The sequence below is a fragment of the Ascaphus truei genome, chromosome 1, assembly GCF_040206685.1.
Source record: "Ascaphus truei isolate aAscTru1 chromosome 1, aAscTru1.hap1, whole genome shotgun sequence".
Classification (NCBI taxonomy): domain Eukaryota; kingdom Metazoa; phylum Chordata; class Amphibia; order Anura; family Ascaphidae; genus Ascaphus; species Ascaphus truei.
This window is the reverse complement of record NC_134483.1, coordinates 417,675,709-417,692,550: the sequence shown is the minus strand read 5'-3', so window position 1 is coordinate 417,692,550 and position 16,842 is coordinate 417,675,709. Positions and strand designations below refer to the sequence as shown.

Genomic DNA, 16,842 nt, shown 5'->3' with positions numbered 1-16,842 from the left:
TTAGGGAGGAGTCACATGGCGCACAGATTATAATGACATGTAGCAAACTCTATCTCCGTGCATCACTTTTGTAACATGTATTTGCGTTAAAAAAAAAAAACAGGTCTGAGTTGGCGTAAACTTTACTTGCCAACAATTTGCGTTAAATTGCAAAGCCAGTATAACCAGTCTCGCACTGAGAGGATCCAAAAGGTCAAAACAGCTGCCTGTGTGCAGGTTTATTGGCTACAGTATGCATCTTAACCCAGGCTATGCGGAAAGCTGTGTAAGGCTGCGAGCATACGCTTATAGGGGACCATGTTAACACGGACATGAAGAAAAAAGGTGATACTGCGTGCTCATTTGCATGTCATTACCCAGAATCCCTGGCTGCAGTGGAAGCGCTGTATGCTAAGAGATAATGGGGAAAGCAGGATTGCAGACCCGTCTGAGACATGTGAAAGCGCTCACTAGTGATATTTTTATTTGCCGTCAAATGTAAAAACACTTTCTGACATCTGGTGCAAATGCACGCAGAAGCAATGTGCCAAAACAAACTGCAGTGCCATGTGCACTTTCTTTACGTTGATACATCTCCCACAGTATATATTCCGGATGGGAAGAGATTGGTTAACATACAATTAACAATGAAGGGAACTATTCCAGTCCGTTATGTGTAAACTGTGTGTTACCTTGCTTCTCAAATATATATATATATATATATATATATAGTGTTCGACAAACCTATACATTTGCTCGCCCCGGGCGAGTGGATTTAACCCCCGGGCGAGTAAATATTGGCCCAAGCAGCACACGTTTGGTACTAGGTGGCGAGTAGATTTTTTGGTGATTTGTCAACCAGTGTGTGTGTGTGTGTGTGTGTGTGTATATATATATATATATATATAGCAACTGTAAATATTACTGTATGTTCATTTGCATGTCTTAGACAGGTCTGCAACCCTGTCTTTCCCCATTGTCACCCAGCATACAGCACTTCCACTGCAGCAAGGGATTCTGGGAAATGACATGCAAATGAGCACTCAGTGCCACCTTTTGTCTCAAGCTCGTATTACACAAGCCAATCCTCAAGCCAATGCATGCTGTTTTAAACACAGCATTTAAACAGAGGCTGGGATGAGATGCAAAGCCATTAGACCTACTCACATACATGTTTCAACCTTGATGGGTATCATCAGTGTGAGGCTGGTCTTAATGGCTAGCAGGTTTGAGACTAGACTAGGTAATCACCACTGTCATTAAGGTTATGGTGGGTAAAAAAAGTGACAAAAACCCTCCACAGTAAAGCATAAAGCAACTGTAAATATTACTGTATGTTCATTTGCATGTCTTAGACAGGTCTGCAACCTATATTGAATAGGGTCCAGAAAAGCAAAGGCAGGCTGTCCAGTCATCTCTTGATAAAGAAAGAGTTTACTAAGGGGGGGGGGGGGGGGGATTGGGGGATGCAAATCATCAACCACAATTGTGTCATCTCCAGGCAGATGCTGTTTCACAGCAGACATCATTAATAATTCTGAGTGGCCCTTCTTCCATTGCCTAAAAGTTGGTAACTCTATCCCTAAGGTTAACACCCAATCTTGTTTCATCCTCAAATTGCAGTAGCTGTTCCCGATGTGCTCTATAAAGAATGAGAGCTGCAAAACCAGGACTGACTCAGTAAGTTCCTGACAGTCATGATGAGATAGTCACCCTTTAGGTGAATGTACATACTGTAATAATATTAAACATCTCTACTTAAGTAGTTTTCAACCCTTTTTTGTTAAGGAACCCTAGAATTATATGGTGGCATTTTTGCGGAACTCCAAACCCTCTCTAATAGTGTGTCTGAGATCAGATGCATTGTAAGGAACCCCAACCCTCTCTAATAGCGCGTCTGAGATCAGATGCATTGTGAGGAACCCCAACCCTCTCTAATAGCGCGTCTGAGATCAGATGCATTGTGAGGAACCCCAACCCTCTCTAATAGCGTCTGAGATCAGATGCATTGTAAGGAACCCCAACCCTCTCTAATAGCGCGTCTGAGATCAGATGCATTGTGAGGAACCCCAACCCTCTCTAATAGCGTCTGAGATCAGATGCATTGTGAGGAACCCCAACCCTCTCTAATAGCGCGTCTGAGATCAGATGCATTGTGAGGAACCCCAACCCTCTCTAATAGCGCGTCTGAGATCAGATGCATTGTGAGGAACCCCAACCCTCTCTAATAGCGCGTCTGAGATCAGATGCATTGTGAGGAACCCCAACCCTCTCTAATAGCGTCTGAGATCAGATGCATTGTAAGGAACCCCAACCCTCTCTAATAGCGCGTCTGAGATCAGATGCATTGTGAGGAACCCCAACCCTCTCTAATAGCGTCTGAGATCAGATGCATTGTGAGGAACCCCAACCCTCTCTAATAGCGCGTCTGAGATCAGATGCATTGTGAGGAACCCCAACCCTCTCTAATAGCGCGTCTGAGATCAGATGCATTGTGAGGAACCCCAACCCTCTCTAATAGCGCGTCTGAGATCAGATGCATTGTGAGGAACCCCAACCCTCTCTAATAGCGCGTCTGAGATCAGATGCATTGTGAGGAACCCCAACCCTCTCTAATAGAGCGTATGAGATGAGATGTATTGTTAATTCTTCTCTATTTGGTACAATTTTCAAATGACCTGAAAATTGCAGGGAACCATTTTAGAGATGCTCACAGAATCCAAGGATTCCTCTTTTCTGAGGCCCTCTATGGCGTGCCGTATTCCTTTTTTATTACTTGTTCAGGACTCCCTTCCTCCTTTAGGGGATCCTAACTACATCATGGCCGCACCCCCCATCATGGCCCTGCCCACCTGACCTGCGTTGGCCAAGCCCCCTGTTCCTAAAAACGGCTCCCTAAAGACGGCAGATCGCGGTGAAGTGCCGTGCACGCGCCACCAGGACACAAGGCGGGCGCACACACGCAGCTGGGCTTTAGCCTAACACGCCTTACTACAGGCGTGCAGCTTCCATCCCACAGGTCTCAAAATGTCTATATGGGTACGCAGAATAGTGGATACTAATGGACAAAGAAATGGTCAACAAGTTTGTGGAAAGAGCTTACACTCCCAATAAATTCTAGTTGAGTAAAAACAAGACCCTTTCCTGTGGTAAACAGGAGTTATTGCAGACAGGAATAGCAAAATACGCCAACGCAACCATTCCTATGGTTACAATTTGGCTCCAATAACAGACATGGGCATATTATTATTATTATTATCGTTTATTTGTAAAGCCCCAACATATTTCGTAGCGAGGTACAATGGGTGTACAGTTATAGAGATATATATTACATAAACAGAAAGACATTCAAACAAGCACAAACAAACAGATACAAAAGGTAATGATGGCCCTGCTGGTGAGAGCTTCCTATCTAGAGGGCATATCCTACAGAGTGACAATAAAATAATGGATGCTTTTAGCATGCTACCTTTATTATCATACAGGGGGTCCAGAAACAGGCAAGACATGTTATAACAGCAAGAAATCTATGAACACTGAGATGCAAATGGGTTGGCTCAACAAACCTAGGGCTAGGTCCCCGCTGCCTGCTGCAGCGCCCGCTACGGTGTGCGCCGCAGGGACAAGAACCACCCCTCAATGGGGCCGGGCCGGCTACCTACCTTGGCCGTCGCGTGGCCAGATTTTTTCTGAAGACAGGAAAACTGTGTTCAGGACATGCGACGGAGCGCTGGCCACAACCCCCGGCGGTTCAGCCAATGAGGGCGAATCTACAGTGTGACGTCATGGCCGCGCCCCCCGCCTCGCCCCCCCCCCCCCCCGTCTTTCCCCTGCAGCTTTGCACAGACGGGGATCAGAGCTGCACACTCCGCCAGCCTGGCAGGCACGCGTGTAGAGCCGACATCGGGCCGTAGCCTTAGGGTATGCATAGCTGTGGACACGGCAAACATTGCAATGGGAACATCAAAGGGGAAACCTTCTAACACCCACGTATTCAAAAAATGCCTTCAGTCATATCATATGTGTGAATTCCTATCGCACTTTACATTGTGATTTATATACTCAAAATGCCCCTGTGACATCATCTTTTCTACACAGTATGTAGGGGAAATAAATATCTCCGGCATTCACCAAATCAGTGAGTGAGCACAGATGTCTGATTCGGCACCAGTCTGAACTATTATCTGTCCCATCATCTCAGTGAATACAAACACACGGTTACCTGGTTATCAGATTATTGAGTAGGTTCCCAGGAGCGGATGACTGAATCAAAGAGGATTGTGGTGGATAGCTCGATTCAATGGCAACTATGGGCTTAAATAAAGATACCGATTTTTTTTCTTGTTATTTTTAATTACCTTGATTAAGTTGCTCTTTGATACCACTCTGTTCATTTTTGTATACGTTTCCCTTATCCCAATCTTGTTTCCATTAACTTACAGATCTGCATGGAGTTCGGTTTCTCTTGGGGTTTGTTATATAATAAGATGATCATTTTCACACACTTTACTTTCCCCTCGCTCGTGATCCTTTTGTTATTGTTGGCATTGTGTTATTTACTGCTATTCTAGATTTACCTGCTACAAAGCAGCACTGACTGCATCCTTCTAGACTTCATGTGTACCTAATAATATTCAAGTAGTCTATGCACCTCTTGTCTCCCTCTTTATATATTGTTTCTGTATATTTTATTTCTTGAGAAAGTGTATTATATGTGATTTATTCCTTTTCTTCTTTACTTTGCATGATGCATTATGTATTGGTGACTTGTTAATCAATATTATGTATATGTCACCATGAAGACTGACGTTGTGTATCAGTTGTTGACTTGATCAAATCTGATTGGCTAGATCTTCTACATACATACTATTGATGTAGTCTACTGCTGCTTTACTTCCTAGCTGGATTTCATAGGCCCTTTATTTCACACGTACGCAATGACATTGATGGCGGCCTCAATGGGGAGTTCTTGCATGTGTATATGTCCTTAATGTTAATAATGTTCTTCATTTATAGCATGAGTACCTTAATACACTCTCGACAAAGGGATACTTTGGGCAGTAACAATAAAGTGGCAGAATGTGTTTTTTTAATAGATGAGAAGCAGGGGGTCTACGGAGCAGAACTCCATTCATTTCAGCTCCGGGGACCCTCTGCTGCCAGAGATACTTACCTCCGTAGGTGATGTTGGTAGCAGCTCCACAGGTTTAAATATCCCGGTCATGCTGACCAATAGGAAGCCGCAAGGGATGACGTTGCGGCTTCCTATTGGCACGCATGACGCAGGAGCTTTAAATCCGCCATTTCGATAACCCAACAAAGCCCAGCCGGAGATGCTACCCCCTACGGAGGTAAGTATCTCGGGAAGCAAAGGGTCCCTGGAGCTGAAATTAAAGCAGTTCAGCTGCAGAGAAACCCTGCTTCCCACCTATAAGGCCTCGGCCATGTTACTTGCTTGCTGGCGGAGGCACACTCCCGCTCAGCACTGAGCCCCTACAGCCGCAATTAGAGCGGGTTTAGTAGGGGCTCGTCTACGCTTCCGCAAGCGCGCGGAAACGTAGGTCTTGGGGAAATATAACATTTCCGCGCTTGCCGGCGCGCAGGGCCGGTCACGTGAGCGGTTCGCCCAATGCGAACCAGCTTCATGACGTCACTGGCCCGCCTCCGGCCCGCCCCCTGACGGCGAGCAGGGAAAGCAGCCACAAGGCCAGGGAAAGCACCCGCTTTCCCTGAGCCTCAGCACGCCAGCGGGGAGCTTGGCCGAGGCCTAACACACACACAAAAGAAAAGCAGGACCGCTGCTTTAAGTCTCTGCCTAGATGTCAACCTTCTTTCTATATTAGTACTAGCTGATATACCTGGCGTTGCCCGGGCGTGGAAGGGCAGGGGGCATGGAGTGGAAGGGCGTCGAAGGGCAGGGGGGGGCCAAGGGGCATAGAAGGGTGGGGAGGGCAAAGGGCAGGGGGGCAAAGGGCAGGGAGGGGCGGGGGGCAAAGGGCAGGGAGAGGCGGGGGGGGCAGGGAGGGGCAAAGGTTAGGGAGGGGCAGGACCAAGGGCAGGGAGGGGCGGGGCAAAGGGCAGGGAGGGGCAAAGGGCTGGGGGGCAGGGGGCAAAGAGCAGGGGGCAAAGGGCAGGAGGCAAAGGGCAGGGAGCAAAGGGCAGGGGGAGGGAGGGCAGGGGGCAAAGGGCAGGGGGAGGGAGGGCAGGGGGCAGGAGGGCAGGGGGCAAAGGGCAGGGGGAGGGAGGGCAGGAGGCAAAGGCCAGGGGGGGCAGGGGGCAAAGGGCTGGGGTGGCAGGTGGCAGGGGACAAAGGGCAGGGGGAGGGAGGGCAAGGGGCAAAGAGCAGGGGGAGGGAGGGCAGAGGGCAGGGGAGGGAGGGCAGGGGGCAAGGGCACGGGGAGGGAGGGCAGGGGGAGGGAGGGCAGGGGGCAAAGGGCAGGGAGAGCAGGGGGGGCAAGGGGCAGGGGGGTAGGGGGGGGCAGGGAGGGTAGGGGGGGACAAAGGGCAGGGGGAGTCAGGGACGCGTTTAATAACCCATTCCCCTGCGTTTCCTCACCTTGCACACGGCCGCGCTCCTCCTCTTCCTCCGGGTACCGGCCGCCCTCCTCCTCCACCTCGGGCTCCTCCGCGGAGAGGCTGAGACGCTCCGGTGAGGAGGTGCTGTGCCTTTCGCGGGGAGAGGCGGAGACAGCCGGAGGAGCGGCCTGTGTGAGGGGAGAGCAGCAGAGAGTGTGCTCTGTGTGTTTGTGTGTGGGTGGGGGGGATAAGCGGGGGGGAGAGCGGGGGGTGAGCGGGTGGGGGGTGAGGGAGAGTGCCGGGTGAGGGAGTGGCCTATGGGTGGTGAGAACCGTGGGGAGCGCTCTCGGGGATGGTCAGCTGGGGGAGCGGCCTATGTGAGGGGAGAGCCGCAGAGAGCGTGAGGGAGGGGGGTGGTGGTGTGTGTGTGTGTGTGTGTGTGTGTGTGTGTGTGTGTCTCCGTCTCCCTTTTGGCCCGTCACTCCGCCTCAGGCCAATGAGAGGTGTGCGGGGGTGGGCGGGCCAAGGGAGCAATCTCATTGGCCTGGCCCAAGGTCCAATGGGATTGCCGCTAGGGACACAGGGAGACACATACAGACACAGAAACATATGACGCTTTCAGAAATATATAGTAAGATTGATGAAGGGATGTTTTTCTCATTTTTGCAAATGTATGCATTCTGTTTATTGAATGGTTGTTTACTATATTTTTGTATTATCTGGATAACTTGTTATATTGTTTCATTACAATATAACTTTGTATTACTAAAAAAAAAAACCTTCCTGTCATCTTTCTTTTCTGTGACATAAGGTTTCCGTAGCTATCAGAAGAGGCTGATGTTTGGCAAGAAAAATCAAGAAATATTATGCAGAAATGTCTGTTCAGAATTGTGAATGCTCCGTGATCTCGATGTTACAGTTCTATATTCACCTGCCCCAAATACAAAGGGGCAATGTACAGCATTATATACATAAGCATTTAAGGTAATTTTTTTAATAGAAAAAGCAAACAAACAAGTTACATTTCTAGAGTTATGCAGTTAAGCAAAAAATAAATAAATATATATATTTATTTATTTTTTACTTGTGAGCACATTCACGTCTTAGACAGGTCTGCAACCCTGCTCTTCACCATTATCACCTAGCACACAGAGCTTCCACTGCAGCAAGGGATTCTGGGAAACGACATGCAAATGAGCACACAGTGCCATCGTTTGTTTCAAATCCATTATTACATGGAGCCTTTAAGCCAATGTTCACTGTTTTAAACACAGCTTTTAAACATAGCCTGGGATAAGATGCATAGCCAGTGAACCCACTCACAGACAGACTGTTTCAACCTTTTGGGTCTCATCAGTGTGGGGCTGGTTGTACTGGCTTTGCAATTTCAGACTTTGGGTAGGTCTTCACCACACATTATTTAGGTTACGGTGGGTGAAAAGGTGGCTAAAAACACATATATATATATTGTCCTAGATTCTCTTCAAACGCAAAAAAAGCCTTACAAACAAATGTATTGTATCCACGCTTCGTGTAGACTCGTGAAACGATCTTTTTCTCCCACAAAATTCAAACGAAACCTGAAACCTTGGGTAAAATAAAACACCAAAACTTAAACATAAGAGGCAGGCAACAGATAACTGGGGAACTGCACAGGAAGGGAGGACTATTTAATCTGGTCGTTCTGAAGCAGCAGCAGCAGCAGCAGGTGCGTTTTTATGTTTCATGGTGTCTTGCTTTGTTTACTGCTGTGAGAACTCTGCCAGGAGTTAACAATAATGACTGTTCCATGTGAATCACTTAGCGTAAAGCGGCGTTTGGGATAAGAAGCAGAAAGCAACACTGAGAGCCGTATGTACTAACAGGATCTTTGGCGCCGAAATTGTAATGCTTAAAATAAGTAGAAACCTGAATAAAACGTGTGTGGTATTTATGAAGGTGGTTATATGACATGTTACATATGACGCATAGTTCATGGTCGGAAATGGCATTTCACGCAGTATCGCGTGGCTTTCCTGGTTGATGCCATTTCAATGAAAACAGAATGACGCGTATTTTATTTTAGCGGTATTAGTAAATATCAATTATTCACTTAATATATTGTATAATAGCCACACTGTGAAAATACTCAATGAAACCTCCATGCAACGGAAAAACGTGTTTTGTTGATACATAGTATAAACACTTGTAAGTGCGCTAACCCATACAAACACTTTGTAGGATTTACGCCAGGTACAACTTAGCGAATGATTGTGACGCAGTTTCAACTCTTTTTACACACTTTTACAGATGATATCACGGGTATCACACGCGTGCGCCAATATACCTGACTGGAACACATTTATGCTGCTTTAGGCGTACGCTGAAAAAAAAAGTTAGCAGTGTACAGCATACACAATATGTTTTGTTTTCTTGGGTCAATTTAACAGCAAAAATCCAATTGCTTAGCACTGTACATATCCATCTCCTTCTCTCAACAGTAGCTAAAGTAATAATACAATAACATTGTGTATATGAAGAGGGTGGGCTCCCCCAGACCTTACCCTTGACTTGCACTAGTCACTTCTCACCTGCCTTAATGCTGAAGCCCCCATAAGAGAGCACAGTATAGAAAGCAAAGCAGCAGTAGCAGGTCTTCTTACCTTTGTCTCTGTGCCATGCTGTGTACCAAGACAGAGAGAGCAAAGCGCTCAGGCACAGGAGTGTCAGCACACTGCCATTCTTGCACCGCATCGCACATAGTCCAGCGACCTGTGCCCCTCACACAGACCACCTCAAACACCTCTCAGGAGGGTGAGGGGCAGTGCCAGGCACACCTCTGCTTCCTGCAGCTCGGAGCCTCCTCTGGTTGCGCTGCTTCCCAGCAGAGGACAATGACAGAGGGACTCTTTCCCCCGGGGCACTCCGGCTCCCTTTACTTTCCTTGCTCTTTTTATTTCCTTATTTTTGGTTTTAGCACACGTTGTACAAGGTCCTAAGCAAAGAGAAACACCCGGAGGGGGCGGGTGACTCCACTCAGCCTTATCTCCCCTCCTCTTTCAACACCACAAGTAGCTTCAGCCTGATCTTGTCCTTCTCTCACCTCTGTCCCTGCTTTTGTCTGTCCTCCCTATTTGCCTGAGGTGAGCATTGAGGAGGATCCCTGTACTTTGTCCACCTTTCCCTCCGGTCATGTTGCCATGCTTTTGTGCAGCTTCCAGCCCTCCCTCTCCTGCCCCCTCCTGTACACAGTCAGCTCAGTGATAATTATTATTGCTAGTAACAGGATACTGCCCCTCCCTAATTTCCACTATCTTTTTCTTTTCTTCCCTGTTCTTATTCACTTTTAACAACGGTAACATAGGAGTCTGCACTATGTGCTATGTTGACATTTTGTAATCGACCATCAGAAAAGTCCTTACGCCCAGTAAGGTTTTAGAGTTTGTGTCCTGTAAGTGTACAGTAAAGTATTTGCTGGTCCAATATTAGGTGTAATAGTGCCTACATTTATGTTCCTTATTACTGTTGACATGAAGAAAGGGATGTACTTAGAGCATAATCTGCTTCAGTGCTTTGAGCACTTGGATAAGTCCCAGGTTTACTATACAGTGCTAAGAAACAAGGCACCTTACAAACCATTGAAATGAAATCTTCCTCATTAGAATGCAATTTCACGTTTTTTGCGCATTAGTTTACTCCATTGATGTCTTTCTCTCATAATTTAAATTAATTTTATCAGTAACACTCTCTCCCCCCCCCCCCCCAAAAAAAATACAGTAATTTCCCACAGATATGAAACACAAAGTGACGCACACTGAGTGCTCATTTGTATGTCATTACCCAGAATCCCTGGCTGCCGTGGAAACATTGTACCGGGTGGCCGACATTTTTTTTCAGGTGTGCCAATAAATAGGCACGCATTTTTTGGCCGGTCACTGGCAGCCTGTGTGAAGAGTGCGGGGCCGCCAACAGCTTTCCAGGGGCCAGAACTCGAGTTTGCACCTGGGCTCCCTTCTCTCGAACTCAATTTCCCCCCAATCAATTCCCCCGCCTCTCGCTCAATCCCCCCTCTCACTCAGCTCCCCCCCGTGTAAGAATTTTACCTTGTGGAGGGTGGGGGGACGCCTCAGGTCCCATGGCATAGGGGAACCGGGACCAACTGCGGTGCCGGCGGGTGCACTGGCAGCCATTCCAGGGGTTGGCCGCCCCTGCAGTTTATGCTAAGAGATAATGGGGAAAGCAGGTTTGTGGGTCTGTCTGAGACGTGAATGTGCTCATACGTGGTATCTTTATATGCTGTACTTTACTCACCATAACTTACTTTGTGTCTGGTTGTAGCTACACAGATGGAAATACACACAAGGAATTTAGGAGGGTCCATAATACAAGATGTTTGGCTACTTTGTTTATGGTGTACACATGAAGGTATTCATCCAAAGATTGATATAAGTGTAGCCAGTGCTGGGTTCTGGCTACCAGCCTGCCCTCACTGGCAGTAAGTCCTGGTAAGAGCACGCCTGTCAGTAGTAATCATGGGGTTTCCCTACTCCCTAGCAGTACCCTTGAGTGGCAGGGGGAGGAGGTGGAGCTAGGCCTGAGTATACCCAATCCTGGGTCCGACCTGGTGCCCTTCTCCTGGCTGCACTTAAGGGGGATTGCCGCCCAAATTTAGTAGTGAGAGAGGCAGGTCACACAGCATAGAGCCTGAGCATTGGGCTTTCTGTGTTCCTCTTCCCCTCGGGGAAGAGTGAGCCTCTGCTAGAGTGGCAGGGAAGAGCTAGGACAGCTGCGGCAGCTTTTGACCCATAGTGGTTGTCCAGGGACCATTCTACAGCTGGGTAGCAGACTCAGAGACTGTGTTGGGCAGGCACTGTGTTGGGCAGGCACCCAATAAAACCGATCCTGTTCATATACCTCCTGCCTGGTGTGTGATCTTATTGGGGAAGGAGAGGAAGTATTTCCATTGTAGGGGATTGCCTCCATACATCTAGAGCCTACGGCAGATGGAGGCGCTGCACTGCTAGAGAACCACGTGGGGTATGTACCCCAAAAACCTGTCCTGTGTCCCCACAACCATCGGCGGACGACTCAGCCCTCCTGTTTACCAACACGTAGCATGCACCACACACGCTGTAATGGCAGCATCTCCCATTGGGTGGGGGAAACACTGTTACATACATATACATCAGCTCTTGCCTGCACAGTCATACCTGACCTCTGGAACAACAGCATCTTGGGAATCTGGCACGCTGTGCAATATTATCTCTTTCCTTGCCAAATGTGCCTGCAATGCAAAGGTTTAAAGCTGGCAAGTGGAAAGAGTAAGTGGCAGTATATGAAGACCGACCAAACCACTCTGATACTAACCAATGTTCTCCAATGCAACTACAACACACATCACTGCAAAATGCTCAAAGAACTAGAGTCTAGGCGCAAAGTTCACCTTTCCTGTCTTGCCTTCAAATACTTTCTGGGCAAGCTACCCATCTATCTGAACAAGCTCCTCACCCCTACCACATGCAGCACTTATCTGAGATCAGACTCCAAAAGACTGTTCATGGTCCCAAGGCTCAACAAAGTATCCGGCCGTTCCTCCTCCTCTTACCGTGCACCCCAACACTGGAACAACCTACCAGAGACTCTCACATCCACCACCAGATTAAGTTATTTCAAATCTAAGGCTATCTCACATTTTAATCTGGTCTGTAACTGTTACATACGCCCATAATATACATTTTCTTTAACTGTGCATGCAATGTATTTTATATAATGTGTAACCCTGTTCATTTATGTAACTGTATTTGTAACCACGTATTATTTGTCATGTTAACTCTATGTCCAGGACATACTTGAAAACGAGAGGTATTATGTATTAAAACGTATTACTTCCTGGTAAAATATTCTATAAAAAATTTAAAATCAATGCGGTCCAGAAATATTGCTGATATACTGTACGTAGTGGCTTGACTTTTCATTCTCCCTCCTCATTACTTATCTTTTTATGGATCGTACAGCAGCTCTTCATTTTTGAGACAATTTTATACAATTCGCTAAAATGCAACTGTTGGGAAATTCCTAAGAAACACTATGGGTTCAATGTATCAAACGACAAATTCGGGCACAAAGTCGTTATTTTGTCGCAACCCTGTGCTAAAATGTACCCGCGCCCAACGGGCGTCTATGTATTAATCTTCCCTGCGAGAACTGGGTCTGCCTGCAACGACACGAGGGATTGACGGAACAAGTGGAAAGAGTCCGGACAGAGTTACATGTGCATATTGGCGCATGTCTATGTATTAAGGCTTATGGTCCTGTTCTGATGGTTTTCTGCATTGGTTTGTTTCCATTACCTTGACGGTGGCATAAGGCTTTGTTTTCCAACTTGTGTTTTATTGTTTTTTCAAAACATAAAGGAAGGGGGAGGGGTTACAGAAAATAAAAAGGGTAGGTGGGGAAGGATAGGGGGCTGCATCCACAATGGTCTCCACGCAGGAAACATACAGTCAATTATATATACACATACACCCATAATAGTGGCTATACAGACAATTTAGATATTAGTCAAGTCTGGACTCACATCTTAAATCAAATTGAGTTTTGCCATACATATGTCGCCCAGGGGTCCCAGGTTGTCAGAAAACTGTTGTATCTATCGTCAATTACGCTAGTATTGTAGTGTATGTCTTTATTTATATAGCGCCAAAGTGCACTCAGCGCTTCACAAAGAATACAGTACAGGGAATTATAATAATACAATGAGCACAGCAAAATCAGACATTAGGAAAGGAAATCCCTGCCCCGAAGAGCTTACAATCTAAGAGGTTTGATGGGGAATTTACAGAGACAGCAGGTGTGGGAATAAGTGCTGTAGATGGCAGTGCCTGGTCACAATGGGTGGTAGGAGTGACTGAGTGTGAGACAGTAACCATGAGTGCAGACTATTGGGATGCTTGATTTGTGGGGCAAGTTTTAAGGTTAGTCAGTATTAAAATGAGAGGGTTAACAAAATTTACAGGGGAAGAGATGGCAGGGAGGCGTGGGTGAGATCAGGTGTGTATGTCTGGCTTCAGGCTTAAGGGAGATCCCCAGCAGCAGGAAGGAGTAGATAGAGGGTATGAATAGAGGATTTGTGTGGGTGTTTTTTTATTGAGGGGTAAAGAAGTTGTTGGGAGAGAGGTGGATAAATAATGGTGCACTGGGGCATGGGGGAGTTGGAGAGAACAGAGACATTCACAAAGGAGTGAGGAAACAGTAAACAGAAAAAGCAATAGGGAGGGCATAGTGAGATGCAGGAGGGGAGACTTCCCAGGTACTGGGGGATAGAAAGAGTACAAATAATCACAGCTTTTAGAAAGTTAAGTTCTCACAGTTGCAAAGTTGTTGTGCAGAGTCCAGATCTTCCTATAATCTTCAACTCCAATTTCAACTCCAAAATTAACTCTGCCAGACACTTTAAATGTGACACTTAAGATGGGACACACAGCCAAAATAAGTAAGACTCTTCATGGTCATAACAAGATTCATTTTATGCATTTCTGTTGTGATAGTTGGGGAATCATTCTGTTTCCAGTATTTTGCAATCATTGCTTTAGCTGCCGACAGGATTTGTATTGTTAAGTGGTCTACCTTCCTTTTTAGACCCTCTATAGGTTTTAATAAAAGCACCATTTCCATGTCTCATGTCAGGTCCAATCCTAGTATCCCTTTTATTAATCTTGGAATTTTTACCCAAAAAAGAATAATCTTGGGGCAGGACCACCAGGTATGTTTGAACATGCCCAATTGTCCCCAGTTTCGCCAACACAGAGGGGAAGTTAATGGGAATAAAGAATGGAGGCGTGCAGGCGTATAGTACCACCTGTGGAGAACTTTCACATTCATTTCCCTAACCACTGAGCAGCGGTACTCTCTGGCTATTCTTTCGTAAAATTCTTCCCAGTCCTCATCTGCTATGGGGTTGCCTAAATCTCTTTCCCTGTCTGAGATATTTTTACTTGTTTGCCCCCCTGTACTGACATATTAGAACCTGGTGGAATTGAGCAATCGTCCCTTTGTGGTATTCCCCTAATTGAAACAGGCTCTCAAAGGTGGTGAGAGGGTCTAATCCAAGTTTCGTTTGGTTGTATCGAGGAGACATAGTGTTTGAGCTGCATATACTGAAATATTTGCGTGTTCGGAATAGCGTATTATTCTTTTAATTCAGGGAATGACTTAATCCTGCCTCCTTTTTGCATATCCTCAATAGAGGATAGCCCTTTTTCTTCCCATCTTTTAAAACATTTAATTGATATGTTGGGGGGAACTCCGGGTTAAATCCCAGTCTGAGATATTTTTACTTGTTTGCCCCCCCTGTACTGACAAATTAGAACCTGGTAGAATTGAGCAATCGTCCCTTTGTAGTATTCCCCTAATTGAAACAGGCTCTCAAAGGTGGTGAGGGGTCTAATCCAAGTTTCATTTGGTTGTATCGAGGAGACATAGAGTTTGAGCTGCATATACAGCAGGGCCCTGCTTCTCGGTGCTCCGCTTTTCGGCGATCCGATTATATAGTCATCCATCTTTGTTTCTACTGTAGGTCAGTGTTCATTTGGTCAGGTTTTGCCAGATTATATAAATTGCTGTAGTATGTCACAAACTCGTCGTTGATTTTAGCGGGGTTCTATGTCAGCTTGTCCTGGTTAGTCTTTATACTATATATGTTAAGGCTGGCCATCTTGCTGCGAAGTTTAGCTGCTAGGTTATCTGTCTGCTATATTACCTTTCTCATAGAAGATCTGGTTTGTCCAACGCATTGCTTTCTCGGTATCCTCTATCAGTATATTTTTAAGTTCTGTTCTATCCTTATCTATTTTTGCTCTGACTACATCTGTTGGGTTTCTATGAAAACTCTCCTCGTTCTCCCTGATACTGTTGTTTATCCTCTTGTTTCTCTCTCTTTTTCTAAATGAGGCGATACTGATTATTTTACCTCTAAGAGTGGCTTTGGGCGCGGCCCATAGAGTGCTATCTCCTACTTGCCCATTATCATTTAGTGAGAAATAGTCTCGTATGGCAGCCTCTATAGCATTTTTAGACTCAGGTATCCTAAGCAGAAGATCATTCATACGCCATCGTGCTCCAGCCGATCTCTGGTGTAGATCCCTTAGTATTAATGACAGTGGAGCATGGTCCGACCAGGTGATATTGTCTATATCTGCTTTTACAACACGACTGGCCAATTCTCTAGGTGTGAAAATATAGTGTATACGTGTGTATTGTTTGTGTGGGGCTGAATAGAACGAGTACCCCCTTGTTGTAGAATTCATCAGTCGCCATTTGTCTACCAGCCTACACGTTCTTATACTGTGTTTAAGGGCTATTGAGTTTTTCACTTTTGAGTGGTGTTCTCTACCCAAGATTCTCACCTTGCCTTTATTGCTATCTGTAACCGTATTTAAAATCACCTCCAATTATTAGATAGCCTCTCCTATATTGACTGATCATGTCAAATGCCTCACATATAAAAGTCTCTTGATCTTCATTAGGAGCGTATAAACATACTAATGTAACTTCAGCCATGCCTAGTTTGCCAGATATAATTAGCATTCGTCCTACCTTGTCTCTCTTTATCTTTTCTATGGCAAAAGGGAAACTGGTTTTAATCAAAATGGCTACTCCTGCTTTTTTATTTATCACTGGGCAGTGGTAGATTTGGTGGAAATTTTTATCCCTCAGTCTATTTATATCATCTATATTCAAATGTGTCTCTTGGATCATATATATATATATATATATATATATATATATATATCACCTTGTTTTGCTTTGAAATCCCTGAGCATAAGCCTCCTTTTCATAGGTATGAGGCTTTGTTTTAATGCAGAATACTTGGGTAGAACGTGCCAAATTCTACAAGAGTGGAAATACACTTCATAAATATGTTGCATTTCAGACAGAATTTTTTTTACATTTGTGGACGCAGCTGTCTCACCGCACATGTACGTACCTCTTGATACATAGAGCCCTTTGTTTCTTGGCATCTTTTGAACAAAGTATGATTCTCACACATATGTATGTCACTTACAGGGCAGGCATTGCCTTTCCTATTGTCTGATTGTGTTTGTTGCACTTACTGTATTATAACTCCCTGTATTGTCTCTTCTGTAAAGTTCACTGTGGGCGATAGATAAATAAAGATATGCATACAAAGATATACATACATGCGCTTCTAGGTACAGTAGCTGCAAACAGAACCAGTATGTATTATATAGTGTAAGATCTCTTCTTTAGGTGCTGGGATTAGGTTTTCAATCCTAAATGCTTTCAAACCTATTTTAAAAGCGCAAACAATCTTAAATATGGTACAGAACGTTTAATTCGACAAGCTTT

The 16,842-nt window shown here is 45.5% G+C and overlaps 1 protein-coding gene and 1 long non-coding RNA gene across 2 annotated transcripts in view; one reads left to right on the top strand and one right to left on the bottom strand.

Annotated features, from left to right (window-relative positions):
• Nucleotides 1-9,711, bottom strand: part of MGAT4D (MGAT4 family member D) — a 148,483-nt gene extending 138,772 nt beyond the window's left edge. The window contains exon 1 of the mRNA XM_075614878.1: nucleotides 9,138-9,711. Within this exon, the coding sequence (XP_075470993.1) occupies nucleotides 9,138-9,228 (91 nt within the window). The 5' untranslated portion in view covers nucleotides 9,229-9,711. The remainder of the gene's footprint in view (nucleotides 1-9,137) is intronic.
• The window catches only part of LOC142503034 (uncharacterized), a 77,440-nt gene that overhangs the window by 11,193 nt on the left and 49,405 nt on the right, over nucleotides 1-16,842 (top strand). The window lies entirely within an intron of this gene.